This window comes from Nycticebus coucang, chromosome 19, assembly GCF_027406575.1.
Source record: "Nycticebus coucang isolate mNycCou1 chromosome 19, mNycCou1.pri, whole genome shotgun sequence".
Taxonomy (NCBI): Eukaryota; Metazoa; Chordata; class Mammalia; order Primates; family Lorisidae; genus Nycticebus; species Nycticebus coucang.
The window spans coordinates 10048132-10071996 of record NC_069798.1 but is presented as its reverse complement, the minus strand read 5'-3'; the positions used below and the strand labels follow the sequence as shown (position 1 = coordinate 10071996).

Here is a 23865-nt window from a genome sequence, read left to right as displayed (position 1 = left end):
GCCTGGGTCTGGGTTTGAACCCGCCACCTCTGGCATATGGGGCCGGTGCTCTACTCCTTTGAGCCACAGACACAACCCCTATTTAATTTTTTCTTAATTTTTCTTTTTTTTTGAGACAGAATCTCACTTTATCGTGCTCAGTAGAGTGCCATGGCATCACAGCTCACAGTAACCAACAACTCCAGGGTTTAGGCGATTTTCTTGCCTCAGCTTTCTGAGTAGCTGGGACTACAGGTGCCTGCCACACCGCTTGGCTATTTTTTTGTTGCATTTTGGCTGGGGCCGGGTTCAAACCAGCCACCTTCGCTGTATGGGGCCAGCGTCCTACCCACTGAGCCACAGGCGCTGCCCCTGCATGCATGTTCTTAAAAGTTGGTATTCTTATACTTTTCATTATACTTGATGTAGGCATATATAAATTTATATCTGTTTACAAAGATATAAATACTAAAATACATTTGTTGATATATCTAGTATAACTGCATTTGTATTGATATATTTTATAGCAATTTCATTTAAATTTTTTAATTTGTTTATATTTGAAAGGCTATATATTTTTTAAAGATATGTAAAACTGATGTTCTAAAATGAACACTCTACCGAGGGTGACAAAGTAAAACTCTGTCTCAAAAAAAAAAAAGCTATATGTTTTCAAAAAAAAAAAAAAGCTATATGTTTTCACATCAGTTTAATTAATATATTGCTTGTATACCAATTAGATACATACAGCCATGAAAGAAAATTCACCTTTATTTGATGATGGACACCCTTGGGGAGAAGAAACTGAAGATGGAATTATGTATAATAAGGTACCATACATTACCACAAACTGTAATAATGAGTTGCCTTGACATATTAACTTGACATTAAATGTCACTATTGAAATTACAGATGTTCCTCAATTTACTGTGGAGTAACATCACAGTAAGCCAATCATAAGTTGAAAATATTATTAATAAAAAAATACATTTGGCTCAGCGCCCGTAGCACAGTGATTATGGCGCCAGCCACGTGCACCGAGGCTGGCCTGTTCGAACCTGGCCCTGGGCCAGCTAAACAACAATGACAACTGCAACAACAACAACAACAAAAAAAAATAGCCAGGCGTTGTGGCAGGCACTTGTAGTCCCAACTACTTGGGAGGCTGGGGCAAGAGAATCACTAAAACCCAAAAATTGGAGGTTGCTGTGAGCTGAGACGCCATGGCACTCTACTGAGGGCGAAATAATGAGACTCAAAAAAAAAAGTAAGATTACCATTCTCAGCTTTGTGGTTCCACAAAAATCAGTTTTTAACCCATAGATCAAAATTGACCAAGGTTAAGGAAACTGAACCAAATTCACTCTTACCAAATTCACAAAAGACTGGTCTGAAATAGAATGAAAATTTATTAATTTACCATTAGTATTAATTTATTAATTTACCATTACTTTTCCAGTTATAGAAATACTCATACTGTCTAATTAAGGTAACCCTTTCTTATCAACCAAGTAATAAGAAGATTGCTTAGTAAGCAGAGAATTAGCACAAAGAGAATTGGTTTGTCTTGAGGGAGATTTACTTCATCTAAGCTATGGAAAATTCTGAACGACCTTCCTTGACTCCTGATAAAGTATGCAGTCTCAGTAATCAAAACACCTCATGATTTCAAATTATATTGTTGCTTTCTCCTGGATAAATGTTAAGAACTCTAGTAAATTCCTTAATAGTCCACGTTGTCTAAAAAAAAAGAAAGACTTCTAGTATTCTACTATTTACATCTCTACTTATGCCATTTCTTTAGCCTGAAGTTATGATGTAATTTTAGCCACGTACCTTGTCAGTTTAATTGGACTTGGATAATCAACAGTTTATTTCGATTTTTCATAAAGTGCCTTATTCCTGAAGATGGTTAAGTTTGTGCATTTTATGTTGAGTTATGTTTATTAATAAGCTTACTTATTTGTTTGACCCTCTCAAAATCTGAAGATATGGTGTATTTACTGTTTTTAAATATTGCTTTTATCCAAATATGTGGTATTTTCATCTTCATTATTTATATTTAGAAGTAGCAGACTAAGTATAAATGGGATAATTAATGATATACACCAGGTTTGTGCCTCTTATTTATAGAAGCTCATACGACTACTTAGTATTTCTGACTTTCTTTTATTCAAATTTAAATTTTGCCTAAAAAAGTAAAACTAAATAGAGAATCATGACTTTGTTTTTAAAATCTGCTTAACTCAATCAGTTGTTTTTGGACTACACCATAAAATGCTATGAGCATTTTATGAACGGTGCCGACAGCTTTGAAGAGATGAATGCAGAGTTGCAATCAAAGCTGAGTAAGTGTCCTCATTCCTAGTGAGCTTGCTTTTTTTTAACTCTGTTGATGGAGTGTTAGCTTATTTCAGCATATGCATTGTTTATATGCGCTACTTTAAATGCATTGGGATGCCTACTGATTTTTGTTTTCATGATTGCTTTGGTACAGAGAAAAATAGTTAGGCAGAAAAATACTGGTGTTGGACCTAGACCTTAGACATAGCCCCTTCCTGTCTTTGGGACTTTAACACTTCACTTGACAGTGTTTACAGGGTTAAAGGGCAATGGGAGAAAGTTCATAATACATTACCAGGAGCACGGAAGATAATCAGGAAATGTTTTTTTTCTCCTGAGGGATAATATCTCTATTATGTCCATGCTTTACTCATTGAGAAATTAAAGCACCAGTTAGTCAAAAAACCTAAGGTTGCTTTTAAACCTGCAACATTTCAAAACATTACATTTGCAAATAAGCAAGGAAATTATTTTTCATTCAATATAGTCTAGTTTACTAGCTAACTCTAAAACATTCCAGAGGTATGATATTACATTGTTGTTCCTTCTAATGAAATAACCTTTTTTATGAAATGCCAGAGTGGGCTTGGTGCCCGTAGCACAGTGGCTACAGTACCAGCCACATACACCGAGGCTGGCAGGTTCAAACCTGGCCCAGACCAGCTAAAACAACAATGACAACTGCAACAAAAATTAACTGGGCATTGTGGTGGGTGCCTGTAGCCAACTACTTGGGAGGCTAAACCCAGAGAATCACTTAAACCAAGAGTTGGAGGTTGCTGTGAGCTATGACATGACAGCACTGGACGGTGAGGGCGACATAGTGAGACTCTGTCTCAAAAAAAAAAAATCCCAGAGTGGTAGGTAAAATAGATAAATCTAATTTGTGTAAAGCTACTTCTCCATAGACAATGGAGTCAATCAAAACAGGAGCATATTGGCTGGGCATGGTGTCTCATGCCTGTAATTTTAGCACTGTGGGAGGCCAAGATGGGTGGATTGCCTGAGCTCAGGAGTTCGAGACTAGCCTCAGCAAGACCCTGTCTCTAAACTAGCTAGGCGTTGTGGTGGGCATCTGTAGTCCCAGCTGCTCAAGAGGCTGAAGCAAGAGGAACCCTTGAGCCCAGGAGTTGAAGGTTGCTGTGAGCTATGATGCCACCAAGGGCAACCAAGTGAGACTTTGTCAAAAGAAAAAAAGAAACAGGAGAATACCACCTTGCCAATAGTAGCTCAAAAGGTAAAAGCATTCCCTTAGGTTCCCCTGAGCTTCCCCTTAGGTTTTGAGGATATACCTTCTGGAATAGTAACCAGGACAATTTCAGCATGTTCACATGGGAAAGGGAGCAAGATAAATGATGCTTTATTTTAAGGGAAAATATTTATAGTGATCTAAGCATCTAGTAATTTGATATTTCCATATGTAATTTATCAAGCATATAAGTTGCATTCATTCATTCAAACAAATGTTTATTGTATACCTACTCTGTGCCAACCACTATCTAGGCACTGAGGATACAGTAATAAATAAGAGATTAGAAATCCCTGGTCTAGGGCGGCTCCTGTGGCTCAGCAGGTAGGGCACCGGCCCCATATGCCAAGGGTGGCAGCCCCAGCCCCAGCCAAACTGCAACAACAAAAAAAATAGCCAGGTGTTGTGGCGGGCGCCTGTAGTCCCAGCTACTTGGGAGGCTGAGTCAAGAGAATCGCCTAAGCCCAAGGATTTGGAGGTTGCTGTGAGCTGTGTGAGGCCACTGCACTCTACCCGAGGGTGATAAAGTGAGACTGTGTCTCTGAGGAGCCTACCTTTTTTTTTTTTTTTTTTTTTTGAGACAGAGTCTCACTTTGTCACCCTCAGTAGAGTGCCGTGATAGAGTCTCAGTATATCACCCTCAGTAGAGTGCCGTGGTGTCACAACTCACAGCAACCTCCAGCCCTTGGGCTTAGGCAATTCTCTTGCCTCAGCCCCCAAAGCAGCTGGGACTACAGATGCCCGCCACAGCACCTGGCTATTTTTTTGTTGCAGTTTGGCCGGGGCTGGGTTTGAACCCACCACCCGCGGTATATGGGGAAGGCGCCCTACCAACTGAGCCACAGGCGCCGCCCTGAGGAGCCTGCCTTTTATAGAAAGGGAAAATTATGAAATGAGCAACTGGAAGTCAAAAGATGACAAATGTGATAGAGCAATATCCAACCGGACAAGAGGCATAGAAAGTGCAGCAGATAAAGCGAGGGTATGCTGTTTTGTAAAAGGTGAGACCAAAAGGAAGTGAAGGAGTAAGCAGTGGTGAAAAACTGGGGAGGACTGTATTTCTAGGCAGATTTAAGATCTTAACAAAGTTTTGTGGTTTTGTCTCCAGAGGATTTATTTAATGTAGATGCTTCCAAGCTGGAATCATTAGAAGCAAAAAACAAAGCGTTGAATGAACAAATTGCAAGATTGGAACAAGAAAGAGAGAAAGAACCGGTTAGTAAATATGTTTATAGACTTACTTAAGAACTCTTTCAGACTCTTGGATCTCCTTAGAGGATACTAGCTTCTTTATCAAAAATTTTAAAAATTGGTAAACAAACTAAGATTCTTAAAAGTTGAATTTTCACATAGGATAAAACTCCCATTGAAAACATGTTTGGTGTCCATGGAGCCTTGTTTTCCCTTGTGGTTTATCAGTCTTAGACTAATGGTGCTCAGAATATGATGAAAGATTCTTACCTATTTTCATAAGACCAAAGTATCTTTAGAACAAGGTCCCCATGTTGTATACCTCCAGGGAGCACTATTCACAAGAGGCCCTGAGTTTTAGAGTTAGTGAAAAAGGAATGGTAATAAATGGATTTATACATGTATAGTATATTGTATCCCTAAGAGTTTTCTAAAGACTGAATGTTAATATACAGAGATCTGATTTTATTTTGTGTATTATTAGTGAAGTGCCCAGACTATTCTATAAAATACCAAATTAAAAATGTTTGTGCTTTTTCGACCCTGGCCCTTGTTTTTTTCTATCCCATACTGACTTCTTTGTTTAAAGTATGGAATGATTATTGATAATAATTAATTTAATATTCTTTTCTCTTAAAGAATCGTCTAGAGTCATTAAGAAAACTCAAAGCATCCTTACAAGGTGATGTTCAAAAATACCAGGCATACATGAGCAATTTGGAGTCTCATTCAGCCATTCTTGATCAGAAGTTGAATGGTCTCAATGAAGAAATTGCTAGAGTAGGTAAGCACACCTAATGCTAAAAGATGTCATTCAGACTGGGATGCCGACCTGTGTGGGGTTTGTCACATATAAAAACCTCCTTGTTATCCATATTTGTTTTTCTTCTATGGTAAATGTCTATAGCAGGCTACCATTGTTTATTGTACAGGTGATCGTGATCCCCAACCCACATGATAGGCTTATCAGTAAGATTTCTGGTAACAAGTTCAGACACCAAGGCCTCCAAACTTTTTGGATTCACAGTGACAGGGATCAGCTACAAGCAGGTTCTGGTCATACTGGATGAGGATGTCTTTAATCTCCTTCTTAGAAGCCTTGTCCACATATTTCTGGTAATAGGCCACCAGGGCTTTGGAGATGGGCCATGTGACCACCACCTTTCACACTGACACGAATGTCTACACCAGCAAATCACTCCTTGCCCAGAAGCAGAACAGGTTCTAGTAGCTTGTACTGCCCTGTGCACAGCTCGATCCTCTCCAGGGGACGCCTGTTCACCTTGATGAGGCCATTGCCAAGTTTGCAGTGCACCACGGCTATGGCGATTTTCTTGCATCCAAAGACAAGAATTTTTTTTGATAGTTACAAACTGGGTGAAGAGAAATAACTTAAGTTAATTTGCCATTCCAGAATGATTTAGTTTGAGACATTTGGTAACTGTTAATCTAAGATGATTTTATTCTGTGAGTATTTTAACTTTCTTGATTATTAAAGCCACTAATGGCCAAGAATAATGTTTTACTTGAATCACCATTAATTTTATTTTCAGCCCAGATATGACACTTCCCAATTTTTGTGCTGCAGATAGGTTATAACAAAGGCAAGATATTGATCCTCTCAGCCCTCAGGATGATTCTCTTCCCCCCTTGGTTATTCATCTGTTCTTCCTGGCTTCTGTAAAATGCTGCCACGTTCTATGTACCCACTGTGGGTAAATAGACAAAGCAAGAACCTACCATTGTGATTACCACTGAAAATATCCTACAATGTGAATAAATTTTAATGTATTTTTTTAATAAATTTTTTCACATTTGTGAAAAAACAAACTTATGGTTTTTCTGAATTATTACAAAGAATCATGAGTATTAAAAGCATTGACCTAAAACTTAACGAAGACAGACTATCCCTCTTAAATGTAAAGATTCTTTTTTTTTTTTTTAAACTTTTGGTCTTTTCAGCATAAAAAAATAGCTACACATATCTAACTGTTCTATTTTTTAATGAAACAAAATATCTAAAAAGTTAATGATGACTGAACATGGTGGCTTACTCCTATAATCATAGCACTCTGGGAGGCCAAGGCAGGTACTGAGCTCAGGAGTTGGAGACCAGCCTGAGCAAAAAAAAGTGAGACTTCATCTCTACTGAGAATAGAAAAACTAGCTGGGCATCTTGGCAGGCATCTGTAGTCTTAGCTACTCAGGAGCCTGAGGCAAGGGGATCACTAGAGCCTGAGAGTTTGAGGATGCTGTGAACTATGATGCCCAGGGTACAGAGTGAGACTCTGCCTCAAAAAAATAAATAAATAAATAAAAAGTTAATCATAACAGATCTTTTTAGTTCCTAGTAGTAAGTCCTATCTTATTTTTCCACGTTCTATAATTTTTTTTTCTCTTGAGACAGAGTTTCACTTTGTCGCCCTAGGTAGAGTGCTGTGGCATCACAGCTCATAGCAACCTCCAACTCTTGGGCTTAAGCGATTTCCTTGCCTCGGCCTCCCAAGTAGCTGGGTCTACAGGCGCCCACCACAACACCAGAATGTTTTTAGAGACAAGGTCTTGCTCTGGCTCAAGCTGGTCTCGAACTCCTGAGCTCAGGCAGTCCACCTGCCTCAGCCTCCCAGAGTGCTAGAATTACAGGCATGAGTCACTGCGCCAGGCCTCATAATTTTTTTTTTTTTTGAGATAGAGTCTCACTTTGTGTCCCTCTATAGAGCACAATAGTGTCATAGCTCACAACAACTTCAAACTCTTGAGCTCAGGTGATTCTCTTGCTTCAGCCTCCCAAGTAGCTGGGACTACAGGCGCCTGCCACAACACTTGGATATTTTTTGGTTGTAGTTGTCATCGTTTGGCAGGCCCATGCTGGGTTTGAACCCGCCAGTGTATGTTGCTGTCGCCCGAGCCGCTGAGCCACAGGCACCAAGCCTAAATTATTTTTTTTAATTTAAGATTGCATTCAGACCCAGTGATTCTTAAAGTAGTGTTGCCAGATAACCATATAAATCACAAATGCAGCAACAGTTAGCAATCTTCCTAGTATACTTTAACTTCATTGAAGTTAAAGCTGCTCCTTTTGGATATTTTTCCACTTTAATGTGAAGTAGATTGTTAGGGTTTTATTAGTGTTTTCATTTTGTCACTTTTTTTCTTTCTTGCCCTGGGTAGAATGCCGTGGTGTCATAGCTCACAGCAACCTCCAACGCTTGGGCTCAAGTCATCCTCCTGCCTCAGTTTTTCTATGTTAGAAGGGAGGTCTCACTTTTGTTCGGCTGGTCTTAAACTCATGAGATGAAGCATTTCACCCACTCCAGAGTGAGAAGGATCACAGGCATGAGGCCCCTGGCCATTTTGTAACTTCTTAAAAGAAAAAATGGTTTTGTTATTTTCTTTTTTCAGTTTTTGGCCAGGGCTGGGTTTGAACCTGCCACCTCTGGCATATGGGGCCGGCACCCTACTCCTTTGAGCCACAGGCGCCGCTCGAAAAAATGGTTTAAAATTTTTTCCACAGTTCATAGTTCTCAGACAAGATCTCTTTTTTGTAGATAATTTAGTCCAGAGTTATTTTTTGTTTGTTTTTGAGACAGAGTCTCACTCTTGAGACTGGCATCACAGCTCAGAGCAACCTCAAACTCCGGCTCAAGTGATCCTTTTGCCTCAGCCTCCCAAGTAGCTGGGATTACAGACACCTGCCACAACACCTGGCTATTTTTTAGACACAAGGTCTCACTCTTGCTCAGACTGGTCTCGAATTCCTAAGCTCAAGCAATCTACCTGCCTACGCCTCCCAGAGTGCTAGGATTATAGGCTTGAACCGCCCTGCTGAGCCTCCAGAGATGTTTTGAATAACCAGATACTCTCTAGTAGATGAAATCTCTTAATGCAACTGTAATAAATAAGTATCTAGAACCTTAGCTACATATACTGAACCAAAGTAAAATGGTTTTCCTATTCCCACAATCCACTGAATTACTGTTTTAGAATCTCAGTATTTCCATCATTTGTAATTTCTACTTTGAATGATAGTTCTGACAGCTTTTATGACTACATGAGGCCAGTTTACTCCAACTATTACATATTCTCCAAACTTGCCTTTAAGTAGTGACAAGTCTACATAGGAGCCAAGTGAAATACATTGTTTTTCCTTCTGTAAACTATTGGTGAGCACAGGAAGTCAGTCTATCCCAATTCCAAGATCCTCTATCCTCACCAAATAAGCTACAAGTTTACTTACACTTCTGTTTCTCCACAAGTCTATTTAATTTGCTGCATTCACTCCATTCCTGCGAGCAAAACTTAGGCCACTGTTTCATGGTCCTGAGAAATCTCGGGGGGAAACCCACTCAATTTTGATGATTAGTTATGTGTTTGTGAAAAAACAGGGTCACTAGAATTAACCAAGTAAGTTTGACTCGCCCACCATGGCATAATTTCCTAGGCAGGTGGCCTGCACAAGCCTGTTCGTTGTCTTCATTTGTCATGTCACAGCCCCTAAGTCTAGGGGACTTTTTTCTGTAACAAGGATTTAGAAAACGATGAAGAACTTTCCTTCTGATACATCATATTATGTAGCTTATGTGGGCTTTTCACACTTGTCCAGCTGTTCTATTTATGTTATCAGCCACCTATTTTAAAGATTTCTTAAGCTTCTGGCTTGCTGCCTATAGGTCAGCGGCTGGCACGCCAGCCACATACACCGAGGCTGGTGGGTTTGAGTCCAGCCTGTACCTGCCAAACAATGACGACTACAACCAAAAAATAGCTGGGCATTGTGGCGGGTGCCTGTAGTCCCAGCTACTTGGGAGGCTGAAGCAAGAGAATTGCTTAAGTCCAAGAGTTTGAAGTTGCTGTGAGCTGTGACGCCACAGCACTCTACCCAGGGCAACAGCTTGAGACTCTGTCTCAAAAAAAAAAAAAAAAACAAGATTTCTTAAGCTGCTTTATTTTCTTCTTCTTTTTTGTTTTTTGTTTATTGTTTTTGAGGCAAGAGTCTCACTATGTTGCCCTCATTTGAGTGCTGTGTTGTCATAGCTCACAGCAACCTCAAACTCTTGGGCTTAAGTGATTCTGTTGCCTCAGCCTCCTGAGTAGCTGGGACTATAGGTGCCTGCCACAACTCCCAGCCATTTTTTTTGTTGTTGCCATTGTCATTGTTGTTTAGCACACCCGGGTCAGGTTTGAACCCTCCTGCCCCAGGGCATGTGGCCAGCACCCTAACTGTTTAGCTACAGGTGCCAAGCCTCTTTAACTTATTAGTGAAATCGGAGATCTTTTTTCTAGAAAGAACAATAGAATGATCTTCAATATTATTACAAAAGTTCTATTTTTTAACATTGTGAATTTCAGATATCATAATCTCTTTAAATACCAGCACCTCGTGTTATAGCTCCTCAGCCCAGCCCTGGCGCTGAGCAACCATGCCCTAGAAACCTAGAGCATCCCCTCCTTCTCGGCTGGGCTCCACTCTGGCTATTCACATGAAGACCAGCATGTAGGTAGCCCCAGGGTTCCTAATTATTATCATTGTAGGATAGGCCACGTTTTTTTTTTCAAGTAGCAATTTCAGAAAACCATAGCAAACCAATAGGGAAATACGTTTCTAACACAAAACTTTAATTATGGTCTTCTTCAAGAATATTATTAAAAAAGTGTAGTCAAACAGAATCATCTACAAAAAGATAAAATATATATGTATATAATTTGTAAATTTAGATATCTTAGCCATATTAAGATATGTTTCTTCCTCTGTTTCTTTCTAAGAATTTTTAAAACTTTAATAATTTGTGTATTTCCAGACCCACCATCTCTAAAATTTTTTTTTCTTGGGCAGCGCCTGTGGCTCAAAGGAGTAGGGCGCTAACCCCATATACCAGAGGTGGCAGGTTCAAACCCAACCCCAGCCAAAAACTGAAAAGAAAAAAAAATTTTTTTTTCCTTCTTTCCAATACAGAACTAGAATATGAAACAATAAAACAGGAGAATGCTCGACTGCAGAATATTATTGAAAACCAGAAGTACTCAGTTGCAGACATTGAGAGAATAAATCATGAAAGAAATGAATTGCAGCAGACTATTAATAAATTAACCAAGGACTTGGAAGCTGAACAACAGAAGTTGTGGAATGAGGAGCTAAAATATGCCAGAGGCAAAGAGGCGGTAGGTCATACCATTTCCAGAGTGGCAACTTAACTACAGCTGACCTTTGTAAAAGTCTGTCCCAATTAAGAGGAATTCACTGAGTAGAATAAATTAGCTAAAGGAGTAAAATTTTTTAACACTAACATTTTAATAAAACACTTATCCCTTCATGTCAGTTTAGTAACACCAGAATTTCTCTCGGTCAGAGTTAAGGTAGCTTGTTTTTTATAACAATGAACCAAGAAATAAACAAAACGAGCCTCTAAGGTCATGAAAATAATTTCCACAAATGCCATCCCTTTTACTTTGTAGAAGAGGAAATGAGTCCTTCTTCGTTTACCCGCCTGCTGCTCACTTGTTTAACATTTGCTGTATGTCACTCACCATGCTGGACGCAATAAATAGACGGCATAAGCTTTCCCCTCAAGACATCTCCAACCTAGTTCATGTCTTTCCACAATGAGATCAGACCTCTAATAGATGTGTGCTTGCACTGGGTACTGAGGAAACATAGTACACCTAACCCAGATGTAGTGTACATACTGGGGGAGATGGACGAGGTGTGTCTGGAAAAGGCTTTCTTAGAGAACAGCTGAACTGAACTGGAAGTACAAGGAAGGGTTAGCATGACAAGGGTAGGAGGGTAAGTTCAAAAGAAAATGGTCTGATGGGGCGGCACTCAATGGGTAAGGCACTGACCACTACACTGAGGCTGGCAGGTTCAAACCTGGCCTGAGCCATCTAAGACAATAGTGACAACCTCAAAAAATAATGATAATAGCCGGGCGTTATGGCAGGACCTGTAGTCCCAGCTACTTGGGAGGCCGAGGCAAGAGAATCACTTGAGCCCAAGAGTTTGAGCTTGTTCCGAGCTGTGATGCCACAGTACTCAGTACTAAGGACAACAGTTTGAAACTCTGTCTCAAAAAGAAAATAGTCTGATGGGGTGGTGCCTGTGGCTCAGTGAGTAGGGCACCAGCCCCATATACCCAGGGTGGCATGTTTGAACCCGGCCCCAGCCAAACTGCAACAAAAAATAGCTGGGCTTTATGGCAGACGCCTGTAGTCCCAGCTACTCGGGAGGCTGAGGCAAGAGAATAGCCTAAGCCCACGAGTTGGAAGTTGCTGTGAGCTGAGACACCACGGTACTCTACCGAGGGTGATAAAGTGAAACCTATGTCTCTAAGAAAAAAGAAAATGTTCTGATGAATAAGCTTTTCATATGGCTGGAACTTAATAGCAATGGGGATGTAGTGAGAGATTGGACTGAAGAAGTAAGCATAAAGAGGTGAAGACTTGGGCGGCACCTGTGGCTCAAGGAGTAGGGCCCCGGCCCCATATACTGGAGGTAGTGGGTTCAAACCTGGCCCCGGCCAAAAACTGCAAAAAATAAAAAAAAAGTGAAGACTTCACACAGGGTGAAGACTCTTTCCATGTTTAAAAGTTTAGGCTTTATCCTGAAAGTTCTAAGAACACCTTAAAATTTTTCAACAGGTGTGGTCACATTTTAGAAAGATCTTGTTGTTGGTAATATGAAAATCTTTGGCAATATAGTGAGAAATTACAAGTTGAATTTAAATCATGAGGATGCAAAGAAGTAGATAGATTCTCACCTTTAGGACATAGAGTGGGAAAGTCTTGATGAAAGAAAAGGAAAGCAGTTGCCCTGTGTGGCTTAGGTAGTTGGGCAAGTGATAATAGTGCCACTCTAGGGAATAGAGGAAAAGGAAGTTATCAGTCAAGGATGAAGATGGAGGCTTGGCACCTGTAGCTCAAGCGGCTAAGGCGCCAACCACATACACTGGAGCTGCCGGGTTTGAATCCAGCCCAGGCCCTCTAAACAACAATGACAACTACAACCTGAAGGTAACCGGGCGTTGTGGCAGGCACCTATACACCAAGCTGCTTGGGAGGCTGAGGCAAGAGCAAGACCCCATCTATAAACCTAGCTGGGCATCGTGGCAGGTGCCTGTAGTCCCAGCTACTCAGAAGGCTGAGGCAAGAGGATCATTTAAGTCCAAGAGTTTGAGGTTTCTGTGAGCCATGATGCCAGGACACTCCACCAAGGGCAACAAAGTAAAACTCTGTCTCAAAAAAAAAAAAAGAAATAGAAAATCATATGAAATGGGGCTGCTTTAACATTTCTTTTTGTGTTCTGTCTTACAGATTGAAGCACAGTTAGCAGAGTATCACAAATTGGCTAGAAAATTAAAACTTATCCCTAAAGGTGCTGAGAATTCTAAAGGTTATGACTTTGAAATAAAGTTTAATCCTGAGACTGGTGCCAACTGCCTTGTCAAATACAGGGCTCAAGTATATGTAAGTAATCATAACTACTTTGAAGATTTTTATATTACAGGCTGTTGCCAGTTACAAATGGAATAGATTCTGTAGTTTGTTCTTAAGATGATTTTGTATGTAAGTTGGGACAAGTACATTTACCTATTACCTATAATAAGCCTCCATTTGTAAGTTCAAGTTGTACGTCAGTGGGATATTTATAACTTGGGGATTTACTGTAATAGCCTCCTTGAATAAGTGTGAACTATATGTAAGTCAGATGTTTGTAACTCAAGACTACCTGTATATGATGAATGTATAATTTTAGCATATTCATAATCCAGAACTAAACAAATCAAGCACTGGAACTCTCTTCTTTCTTCTTGGTAGTTGAAATCTTCTACTATATCTAATTAAAATGGTAAAGCCTTTTCTTCCTTTCTACCTACTTTACATATAAAATAGACACCAGAACTATAAAATAGACAAAAGGACCTAACCCTTGCTTTCAAGTTGCTACTGGTCCCCTCAAAGGCAAAATATGTAACTAAATGCTATATACGTGTTTTATTAGTATCTTTACAAAGTATAGTAACAAGGCTGGTTCTTCCCATGTAGCAGAAAAGACTCCAGAGATGATAACCCTGGAATGAAGTCCTGAATAGAACAGTAAATGGAAGTGGCATTAATAAGGTGCAAGGCCACGTGTTATAAGTAGCATTTGGTAAGAAGTTCTTAGAGACTAAAGAGGCCATTGCATCTTTGGAAAAGGAGCAGGCCAAAATTAAAATGCAGCAATAACTTCAAAAGACCTACTTAAAATATAGTGGCCTATGGAGTTTTCTTTAGGAATGATGAAATATTTTGGAATTAGAAGTACTGGTTATGCAACATCATGAATGTCCTAAATGCGACCGAATTACACATTTTAGTTTTATGTTAAATGTTATATTTTATGTTTAATTTTATGATAAATTTGTCTTAACGTATTTCATTTTAACCATTTTGAAGTATGAATTTTATCTCCATAAAAAAAAGATGGCAAACAATGAAGCATTATGTTCAAATCAATAGAATAGAAGGTAAACATAAGAAATACAAGCAGGGAATTATAAGACTAAACTGTTGAAAAGAATTAAGAGAAAATTCTCAGCACTGCTTCATTTTTCTAAGAAATATCAAAACACTTTAAAAAGCAGAGAAATTTATGCTTCTAGAGAACATAAAATACAACCTACATAGAAATTGTTTTCAGAAATGTACTACAGTAAACTAAGCCTACTTATAAAATGTTTAGAGTATTGATGATGCAAATAAATAAATAAAGCGTATTGATGAATTTCTAGACTAGATGAGCAAATCTTACACTTTGCAAGTACAGTAGAAATTCCATAATTGACCACCACGTTAAGTTGATCTAATTTTCATTGCCCAGACATACACCACATGTATACATCCATCCTGTAGGCTTAGTATGTCATGTTTACCACCTCCATATATCGACCACTTTGTTGTAGTCATTTGGGGTGGTCAGCTTACTGAGGTTTAAAAACTAGGTTTGCTTTCTTGTTGATGGTATATTAGGTTTAAAATGTCATGGCTTCACTTTTTTCTCCAAATGTGGCTACTCTTATTACAGTGTGTAGACATCTCAGGGGAAATATTTTGTAATTACATGTCATATATCACCCACATTCCTATATGTTTTATAGGTACCTCTCAAGGAACTCATGAACGAAACTGAAGAAGAAATTAATAAAGCTCTCAATAAAAAAATGGGTTTGGAAGATACTTTAGAACAAGTAAGTAATGAAACATGCAGTCATTAACAGCAAAAATACGATCTTTAAAACCTAAAAATAAACATAATTTATTGTTTCCGATTGCTAAGGAATTCATTTTTAACTCTTGCCTCAGCCTCCCAAGTAGTTGGGACTACAGGCATCCGCCATAACATCCAGCTGGTTTTTCTGTTTATAGTGGAGACAGATCTCAAAACTGAGCTCGGGCAATCTACCTGCCTCAGCCTCCCAGAGTGCTGGAACTATAGGCGTGAGCCACTGTTCCCAACCAACTTGAGATACTTTAGTATCCTTTTTTCTCCTAAAAGATTTGAAGTGGCTACCTTACAGATAGGCATAATTATTTGAGGTTAGAGGCTGTCAGTTGAAAAGCTTTTCATTCTGGATCATGGAATTTCAGGAGAACTGAAACTTAAATGCCTATAGAAGTTTTATTTCCAAAACTAAATTTGAGTAACCTTTTTTTTTTTGAAATAGTCTCGCTTTGTCACCCTCAGTAGAGTGCTGTGGCTTCATAGCTCACAGCAACCTCAAACTCAGGCTAAAGTGATTCACTTGCCCCAGCCTCTCAAGTAGCTGGGACTATAGGTGTCCACCACAACACCGACCATTCTTTTTTTTAATTCTTGCTCGGGCGGATCTCGAACCCATGATCTCAGGCAATCCACCAGCCTCAGCTTCCCAGAGTGCTAGGATTATAGGCATGAGCCACCGTGCTCACCTTTGAGTAACTTTTAAAGTGAACATTGTTAGTTGATTAATAAAAGTTAAGCCTGTTTAGCACTTGTAGCTCAAGCGGCTAGAGTGCCAGCCACATACACTAGAGCTAGCAGGTTCGAATCCAGCCCAGGCCAGCCAAACAACAATAACAACTACAACCAAAACAAGTAGCTGGGCATTGTGGCGGGTGCCTGCAGTCCCAGCTACTTGGGAGACTGAGGCAAGAGAATTGCTTAAGCCCAAGAGTTGGAGGTTGCTGTGAGCTATGACGCCAGGGCAACAGCTTGAGACTGTGTCTCAAAAGAATAAATAAATACATAAATAAAAGTTAAGGTACTTCTCAAATGCACACACAAAGGATATTGTTTGTAGGACACCAAGCAATTATAGATGACCCCCTCTTCTTTACATTTTCTTTTTTGAGACAGTCTCACTTTGTCACCCTGGGTAGAGTGCCATGGCATCATAGCTCATAGCAACCTCAAACTCTTGGGCTGAAGCAATTCTTTTGCCTCAGCCTTACAAGTAGCTGGGACTACAGGCACCCACCACAATGCCTGGCTATTTTTTTTTTTTTTTCTGTAGAGACAGAGTTTCACTTTATGGCCCTCGGTAGAGTGCCGTGGCATCACACAGCTCACAGCAACCTCCAACTTCTGGGCTTAGGCAATTCTCCTGCCTCAGCCTCCCGAGTAGCTGGGACTACAGGCGCCCGCCACAACGTCCGGCTATTTTTTTGTTGCAGTTTGAACCCGCCACCTTCGGTATATGGGGCCGGCGCCCTGCCCACTGAGCCACAGGCGCCGCCCAATGCCTGGCTATTTTTTTAGAGACATGGTCTTGCTTGCTCTTCCTCAGGCTGGTTTCGAATCCATGACCTAAAGCAATCCACCCACCTCAGCTTCCCAGAGTTCTAGACTTACAACATCAGTCACTGTGCCCAGCGAGACCCCCCTCTTTAATTTAACTGTTCATGAGCTATTGTGATCTAGCTAACAAATTTCAAGATATAAAATGAAATCCTATCTTTTATCAAAATAGAACAGCGGTTCTCAACCTGTGGGTCAAGACCCCTTTCACAGGGGTCGCCTAAGACCATCAGAAAACACGTATTTCCAGTGGTCTTTGGTACCAAGACGTGGCTCCTCTATCCGTCTCCAGGCAGGTGTGCCCACTTGCAGATAACGCCCACAGACGAGTACCCAACGTGATGACTTCATCATGCCATCCCCATCACATACACCCTGTACAAATACAGCAACAAAAATAATTTTATGGTTGGGGGTCACCACAACATGAGGAACTGTATTAAAGGCATTAGGAAGGTTGAGAACCACTGAAATAGAAGTTTATGGAGGGAGGAAGGTTGAGAACCACTGAAATAGAAGTTTATGGAGGGTGTGGTGGCTCACGCATGTAATCCTAGCACTGTGGGAGGCCAATGCAGGTGGATCGTTTTAGCTTAGGAGTTTGAGACCAAAACGAGCAAGTATGAGATCCTGTCTCTAAAAATAAACAGCCAAGCATTGTGATGGATACCTGTAGTCCCAACTATTTGGGAGGCTGAAGCAAGAGGATTGCTTAAGCCCAAGAGATTGAGGTTGCTGTGAACTATGATGATGCCACAACACTCTAACCAGAGTGACAGAGTGAGACTCTTTCTCAAAAAAAAAAAAAAAAAAATGATAGCTTGGCACCCGTACATCAGCGGTTAGGGCGCTGGCCACATGCACTGGGGCTGGTGGGTTCGAACCCAGCCCGAGCCTGTTAAACAAAAAATAGTAGGCATTGTGTTGGGCGCCTGTAGTCCCATCTACTAGGGAGGCTGAGGCAAGAGAATCACTTGAGCCCCAGAGTTTGAAGTGCTCTGAGCTGCGTTGCCATGGTACTCTACCTAACAAGGGTGACCATGAAATTCTATCTCAAAAAAAGAATGAATGCACCAATGAAGAAAATACTGATAGAATTATGCCAAATATTGATAGTGATTCTTTTGGGGTTTCAGAATTACTGATGATATGTGAAACCAGCTCATTGTACCCCTTGATTGCACTAATGTACACAGCTATGATTTAACAATAAAAAAAAAGTTATTCAAAAAATAATAATAAAAAAAGAATTACTGATGATTGTTATTCTCTTCTTTTCCTTATCTATCACAATGGAAATGTGTATTTTTGGAATCAGGAAAAAATGTTTAAGTAATTGATGCAACTTTAGTAAAGCTGACATGGAATGTGGAAGCTGCTCAGAGATGAGTATACATGGGTTTGACCAACCATGAGGAGTTAGTGGAAGTTCTGGTTACTTTGGTGTCTGCTGATGTTATGGCAGGTGAATTTAATGAAACAATTTATTGTTAATTACTTCAGAATGTCTAGTTTTGAGTTCTGGGCATATGCTAGTTGTGTGGTCCTAAACTGATAATATTCTTTCTAGTCCATCTTCTCACCTATAAAATAGGAAAAGAACTTCCTTTAAAAGGAATAGTTCATGATTAAATGAGAAGTAGGGGCGGCGCCTGTGGCTCAGTGAGTAGGGTGCTGGCCCCATATACTGAGGGTGGCGGGTTCGAACCCGGCCCTGTCCAAACTGCAACAAAAAAATAGGCGGGCATTGTAGCAGGTGCCTGTAGTCCCAGCTACTCGGGAGGTTGAGGCAAGAGAATCACCTAAGCCCAAGAGCTGGAGATTGCTGTGAGCTGTAATAGCACAGCACTCTAATAAGGGCAATAAAGTGAGACTCTGTCTCTAAAAAAAAAAAAAGATTAAATGAGAAGTACATGCAAATTTCTTTAATAATTATAGTTCAGTGCTCGCTTCGGCAGCACATACAATAAAATTGGAACAATACAGAGAAGATTAGCACGGCCCCTGCACAAGGATGACACGCAAATTCATGAAGTGTTCCATATTTTTGAAATCAGCACACTGTACCCCATAAATGCATTAATGTATACATGGTCTACCTCTTTATGATTTAATAAGAAATAAATAAATAATTGTAGTTCATTTCCTATCTTTTACCAAATAACTTCTCCCCCAATTTCTTTTTTTTGGAGGCAGAGTCTCAGTTTGTCACCCTCAGTAGGAGTGCGATGGCCATCATAGCTCACAGCAACTTCAAATTATTGGGCTCAAGCAATCTTCTTGCCTCAGTCTCCCAGGTAGCTGGAGCTACAGGTACCCACTACAATGCCCAACTTTGTTTTTTTTAGGGATGGGGTCTGGCTGTTTCTCAAGCTAATCTCTGAACTCCTGATGTCAGGTGATCCACCTCACCCCACGAAATAATATTTTTTAAATTCATGTATGTGGAAATTCACTTTTCTAAAGAAAGATGTTAACTATACATTTTACTATTATCTGCAGAAAACATTTTCCTTTTGGTCTACCTTAGGAACATTCTACTGTATGTTAATTGCTTTTATCAATCAGCACTTGCCACCATGAAATGAACTTTATAAATACTTTTTTTGCCAGGCGCAGTGGCTCACGCCTGTAATCCTGGGAGGGAGAGGCAGGTGGATTGCTTGAGCTCAGGAGTTGAAGAGACCAGCCTGAGCAAGAGAGAGAACCTGTCTTAAAATAGCCGGACATTGTAATGGGTGCCTGTAGTCCCAGTTACTTGGGAGGCTGAGGCAGCAGGATCACTTGAGCCCAAGAGTTTGAAGTTGCTGTGAGCTAGGAGGCCATGACACTCTACCAATGGTGACAAAGTGAGACTCTGTCTCAAAGAAAAAAGAAATACTTTTTTTCTTTAGTTTTGGGTTCAGTTAATCTAAAGCTCAAGCTTTAACGAGATTAAATTTGGCGACTTTATTATTTGGAAGAATCATGACTATAACTAAATAACAAACACTAGCCAATCAAATTAATATAAATAATGATTTAACATTTCAGAAGGCGAACACACAAATGGAATACTAAGTAACTAGCTGTAGCACATGTAGTTCAAATAAAACCAAATTTCAAAACTTAGAGCAAAAATAATTTACAATTTATGAATAAATTAACATAATATTAAAATATGTGATATTTATATAACATATGAGAGCTTATAAAGCACTCCCATGGCTGCTAGTAGAAAAACAGATTATCATACTTCTTTTAAGATTTCTTAGCAATTAATTCATCTTTTTGAAATAATAAAAATTTTTGACAAATGTTCTGTGAGAGTCTAAAAGAATTAGAAGAAATAACAATGTTTAGTTAATTGATTGTTAATGTAAAACACCGTAACTTGTTAAGATGTCTTTAAGGTATAGTTATGATTTCTCAACCAAAGTTTTATTCCCCAAGCTGAAGGCAATGACAACGGAAAGCAAGAGAAGTGTGAGAACTCTGAAAGAAGAAGTTCAAAAGCTGGATGATCTTTACCAACAAAAAGTTAAGGTAAAAATTTTGGAATTTTGCCCTGGCTTATATTGGTTAGCCAAAGCCATGTCATGATTGATTGACTCACATATTCTCACACTGGAACTGAAATCTTTAAGCTATGTGTATAGTATCTTATAATTTTTATCTTAGTTTGGTTTCTGTTCCAGGTTTTATTATAAAGAGTTATTTTATTTTGTTCTTAAAAGGACATTTTTCTACATTAGGGGTACTTCACTGAAGAACCGCTTAACTGTTACATTATCTGAGCTCAAGCAATCCATCCACCTCAGCCTCCCAGAGTGCTAGGATTACAGGTGTGAGCCACCATGCCAAGCCCATAATCTACCTTTCTCAGCAATGTGTCATGTATAGCTTTCCATTTATATAGAGAGAGAGCTATTCTTCATTTGCATTTTTATTTTTTATGTGTATAATTTAGCCAGCCCCTTATTATTTCCCTCAATTTTCAATTGAAAAATAACATTACTGGCTTGGCACCCGTAGCACAGTCGTCACAGCGTTGACCACATACACTGGGGCTGGCAGGTTCTAACCCACCCCGGGCCTGCTAAACAACAAAGACAACTGCATCAACAACAGAAAAAATAGCTGAGCATTGTGTCAGGCGCCTATAGTCCCAGCTACTTGGAAGGCTAAGGCAAGAGAATTGCTCAAGCCCAAGAGATTGAGGTTGCTGTGAGCTGTGATGCCACAGCACGCTACCAAGGGTGACATAGTGAGACTCTGTCTCAAAAAAAAAAAAAAAACATTACTGCAAATATACTTACATGTGTATCTTTTGCAGTTTTCCCATTTTTTTCTCTTCAATAAATTTCTAAAGCAAAACCACTGAGTTAAAGATTGCAGTGTATTTTAGATTTTAATGAATATTTATAATAAAAATTTTTTTAAGGTCACATGTGTGTACAGTTCCCGCAGGAGAATCTGAAAGTCTCTTACATGTAAAATAATAAACATCCTGAAAATACAAATAATGCAACCTGATTTTATTAAAATGCTTTACATAATTTTTAACCTACCTGGAGTACATGCAATGTAAATATCAAAAAAAAACATAACTGTAACTTTACCTGGCTAGGAAGCTGAAGAAGAGGATGAGAAATGTGCCCATGAGCTGGAGTCCCTGGAGAAGCACAAGCATCTGCTGGAGAGCACCGTGAACAAGGGCCTCAGCGAGGCCATGAATGAGCTAGAGGCTGTTCAGCGCGAGTGAGTTTATCTCACCAAGACTCTACATTGCTTATGTAACATTTCTCTAAGACTAGATCTATTTTCAGTTGCTTTTTATAGAGCTATTTGGGGTAGAGAAAGTGGTAAATAGAATTAAGCACAACAGCTTATAACGTGAAATACTTTCTCTATTAACAAGTACATTCCTCTAAAAAAAAAAAAAAAAAAGATACGTTCCTCTACTACAATATTATTCCCACCAAGAAATGATTCTTTTTTTTTTTTTTTTTTTTTTTGAGGCAGAGTCTTACTGTGTTGCCCTAAGTAGAGTGCCATGACATCATGCCTCACAGTAACCTCAAATTCCTGGGCTTATGCAATTCTCTTGCCTCAGCCTTCCAAGTAGCTGGGACTACAGGCACCAGCCACAACACCCAGCTATTTTTAGAGACAAGATCTCGCTCTGGCTCAGGCTAGTCTCTAACCTATGAGCTCAGGCAATCCACCCACCTCGGCCTCCCAGAGGGCTATGATTATAGGCATAAGCCACTGTGCCTGGCCAGTTAGTGAATTTTGGTAATATTCCTCTAAGCATGCATAAACACCACTGAGTTCTTGTGTTTTTAAGTTATGCATGTATTTCCCTAGAAATTATGTATGTTATATGGTAAAATGTAATTACGCTATAAATTAGGTCAGCCTGCTATGACACAACATATGCCTAATAATTTTATTGCAAAATCATGCAATAAAAATCACAGAGCTTATGGCTTGGCTCCCATAGTACAGTGGTTATGGTGCCAGCCACAAACACCAAGGCAGGTGTATTCAAACCCAGCCCAGCCAGCTAAAATAACAATGTCAACTGCAAGAAAAAATAGCCAGGCATTGTGGCGGGCACCTGTAGTCCCAGCTACTTGGGAAGCTAAGGCAAGAGAATGGCTTAAGCCCAAGAGTTTGAGGTTGCTGTGAACTGTGACGCCACAGCACTCGATCCAGGGTGACATACTAAGACTCTGTATCAAAAAAAAAAAGTTAAAAACTTACCCAGGAATAATTTCAGCCACACTTTATAATAACTGTCACTACCAATAGCAGCATCCCTTCTTTAAATATTATATATATATGTATATACGTATTTATATATATATACACATATATAAAACTCTCTTCCACAATCTATAAATCAATGTACTGAATAGTTACATTGCTCTAGGTACCATATGCTCTAGGTACATTTATATAAAATATAATTTTTTTCAGTCTTAAGTCACCCTTGAATAACTGAAAAGCTCTTACTTTGAGTTGTAAGTATAAGCCTTGAGAAAGTCATACCTATTGATTTCTTTATTTGTGATCTAGGGGCAGAAAACTCAGTTGAGGTTTATTTGGCCTACAGTTTTGTCTTTATTATAGTTTGAACTTTAATGCCTAAAGATATTTCTATTCTCCCATTTGCAAATTGCTTGCCTTGTCTTGACAGCATTTTACTTTATAATTCCTTTGGAGATTTTTTTTGTGTGTGTGTGTTATTTGTTTGTTTGTTTGTTTGTTTTGTAGAGACAGAGTCTCACTTTATGGCCCTCGGTAGAGTGCCGTGGCCTCACACAGCTCACAGCAACCTCCAACTCCTGGGCTTAAGCGATTCTCTTGCCTCAGCCTCCCAAGTAGCTGGGACTACAGGCGCCCGCCGCAACGCCCAGCTATTTTTTGGTTGCAATTTGGCCGGGGCCGGGTTTGAACCCACCACCCTAGGTATATGGGGCCGGCACCTTACCGACTGAGCCACAGGCGCCGCCCTCCTTCGGAGATTTTTAATACCATTTGCTCTAAAGCATAATAGTTAAAGCATGAAGGTTTGATGCTGTTTTGTCTGGTTGCTTGCAAAGGTTCTTGGAAAATATTTTCGTTTGTTTTAATAGTTGAGAGCTGGATCTCTATGAATTACACATATAGCAAGTTTTGCATGTACTGATATATCACAGCTTGTTTTATTGAATGTGGAAATAGAAAGTGACCTAGAACTGATATAGTAAACTTTTCTGGACAACTTAAACAAGAGTTTTTATTCTACAGATACCAGCTAGTTGTCCAGACCACAACGGAAGAAAGACGAAAAGTAGGAAATAACTTGCAGCGTCTTTTAGAGATGGTTGCTACACATGTAGGATCAGTGGAGGTAAGTGAATTATTGTTTTTTCTGCATTCTAAGAAAGGTTTTTAAAACTATGATATATTTCTACTTTACTTCTATAGAAAATAAATGATTTTTCTTTCAATTGCAAATATGATCTATTAAAAATTTATCAGAAGAATCCCATCTAGTGTTGTGGCTAGGGGATGCAGGGGAACAACTGCAAATTTTATAAAGTACTCTGCATAAACAGCATGCAATGGTATTTATTACATCAACAATGGAGGCCAGGCACGGTGGCTCCTGACTGTATTCCTAGCACTCTGGTAGGCTAAGGGAGTAGATAGCTTGAGCTCACAAGAGACCAGCCTGAGCAAAAGTGAGATCCCATCACTACTAAAAAGAAGAAAAAAAAAAAAAAACCTAAGGCAAGAGGATCGCTTGAGCCCAAGAGTT

General features: G+C 39.5%; 1 protein-coding gene and 1 non-coding gene across 3 annotated transcripts in view; both read left to right on the top strand.

Moving 5' to 3' along the window:
• Positions 1-23865, top strand: part of NDC80 (NDC80 kinetochore complex component) — a 41979-nt gene that overhangs the window by 13566 nt on the left and 4548 nt on the right. The window contains exons 7-16 of one of the 2 annotated variants that reach the window (XM_053571173.1): positions 720-809; positions 2234-2327; positions 4680-4786; positions 5402-5546; positions 10716-10921; positions 13070-13222; positions 14896-14985; positions 20007-20099; positions 21184-21314; positions 23352-23454. In XM_053571173.1, the coding sequence (XP_053427148.1) occupies positions 720-809; positions 2234-2327; positions 4680-4786; positions 5402-5546; positions 10716-10921; positions 13070-13222; positions 14896-14985; positions 20007-20099; positions 21184-21314; positions 23352-23454 (1212 nt within the window). The remainder of the gene's footprint in view (positions 1-719; positions 810-2233; positions 2328-4679; positions 4787-5401; positions 5547-10715; positions 10922-13069; positions 13223-14895; positions 14986-20006; positions 20100-21183; positions 21315-23351; positions 23455-23865) is intronic. The other variant, XM_053571174.1, reaches the window with a different exon arrangement.
• LOC128572257 (U6 spliceosomal RNA) lies at positions 18517-18623 on the top strand. Its single transcript, XR_008376149.1, has one exon. It is a non-coding gene; the product is annotated as a U6 spliceosomal RNA (small nuclear RNA).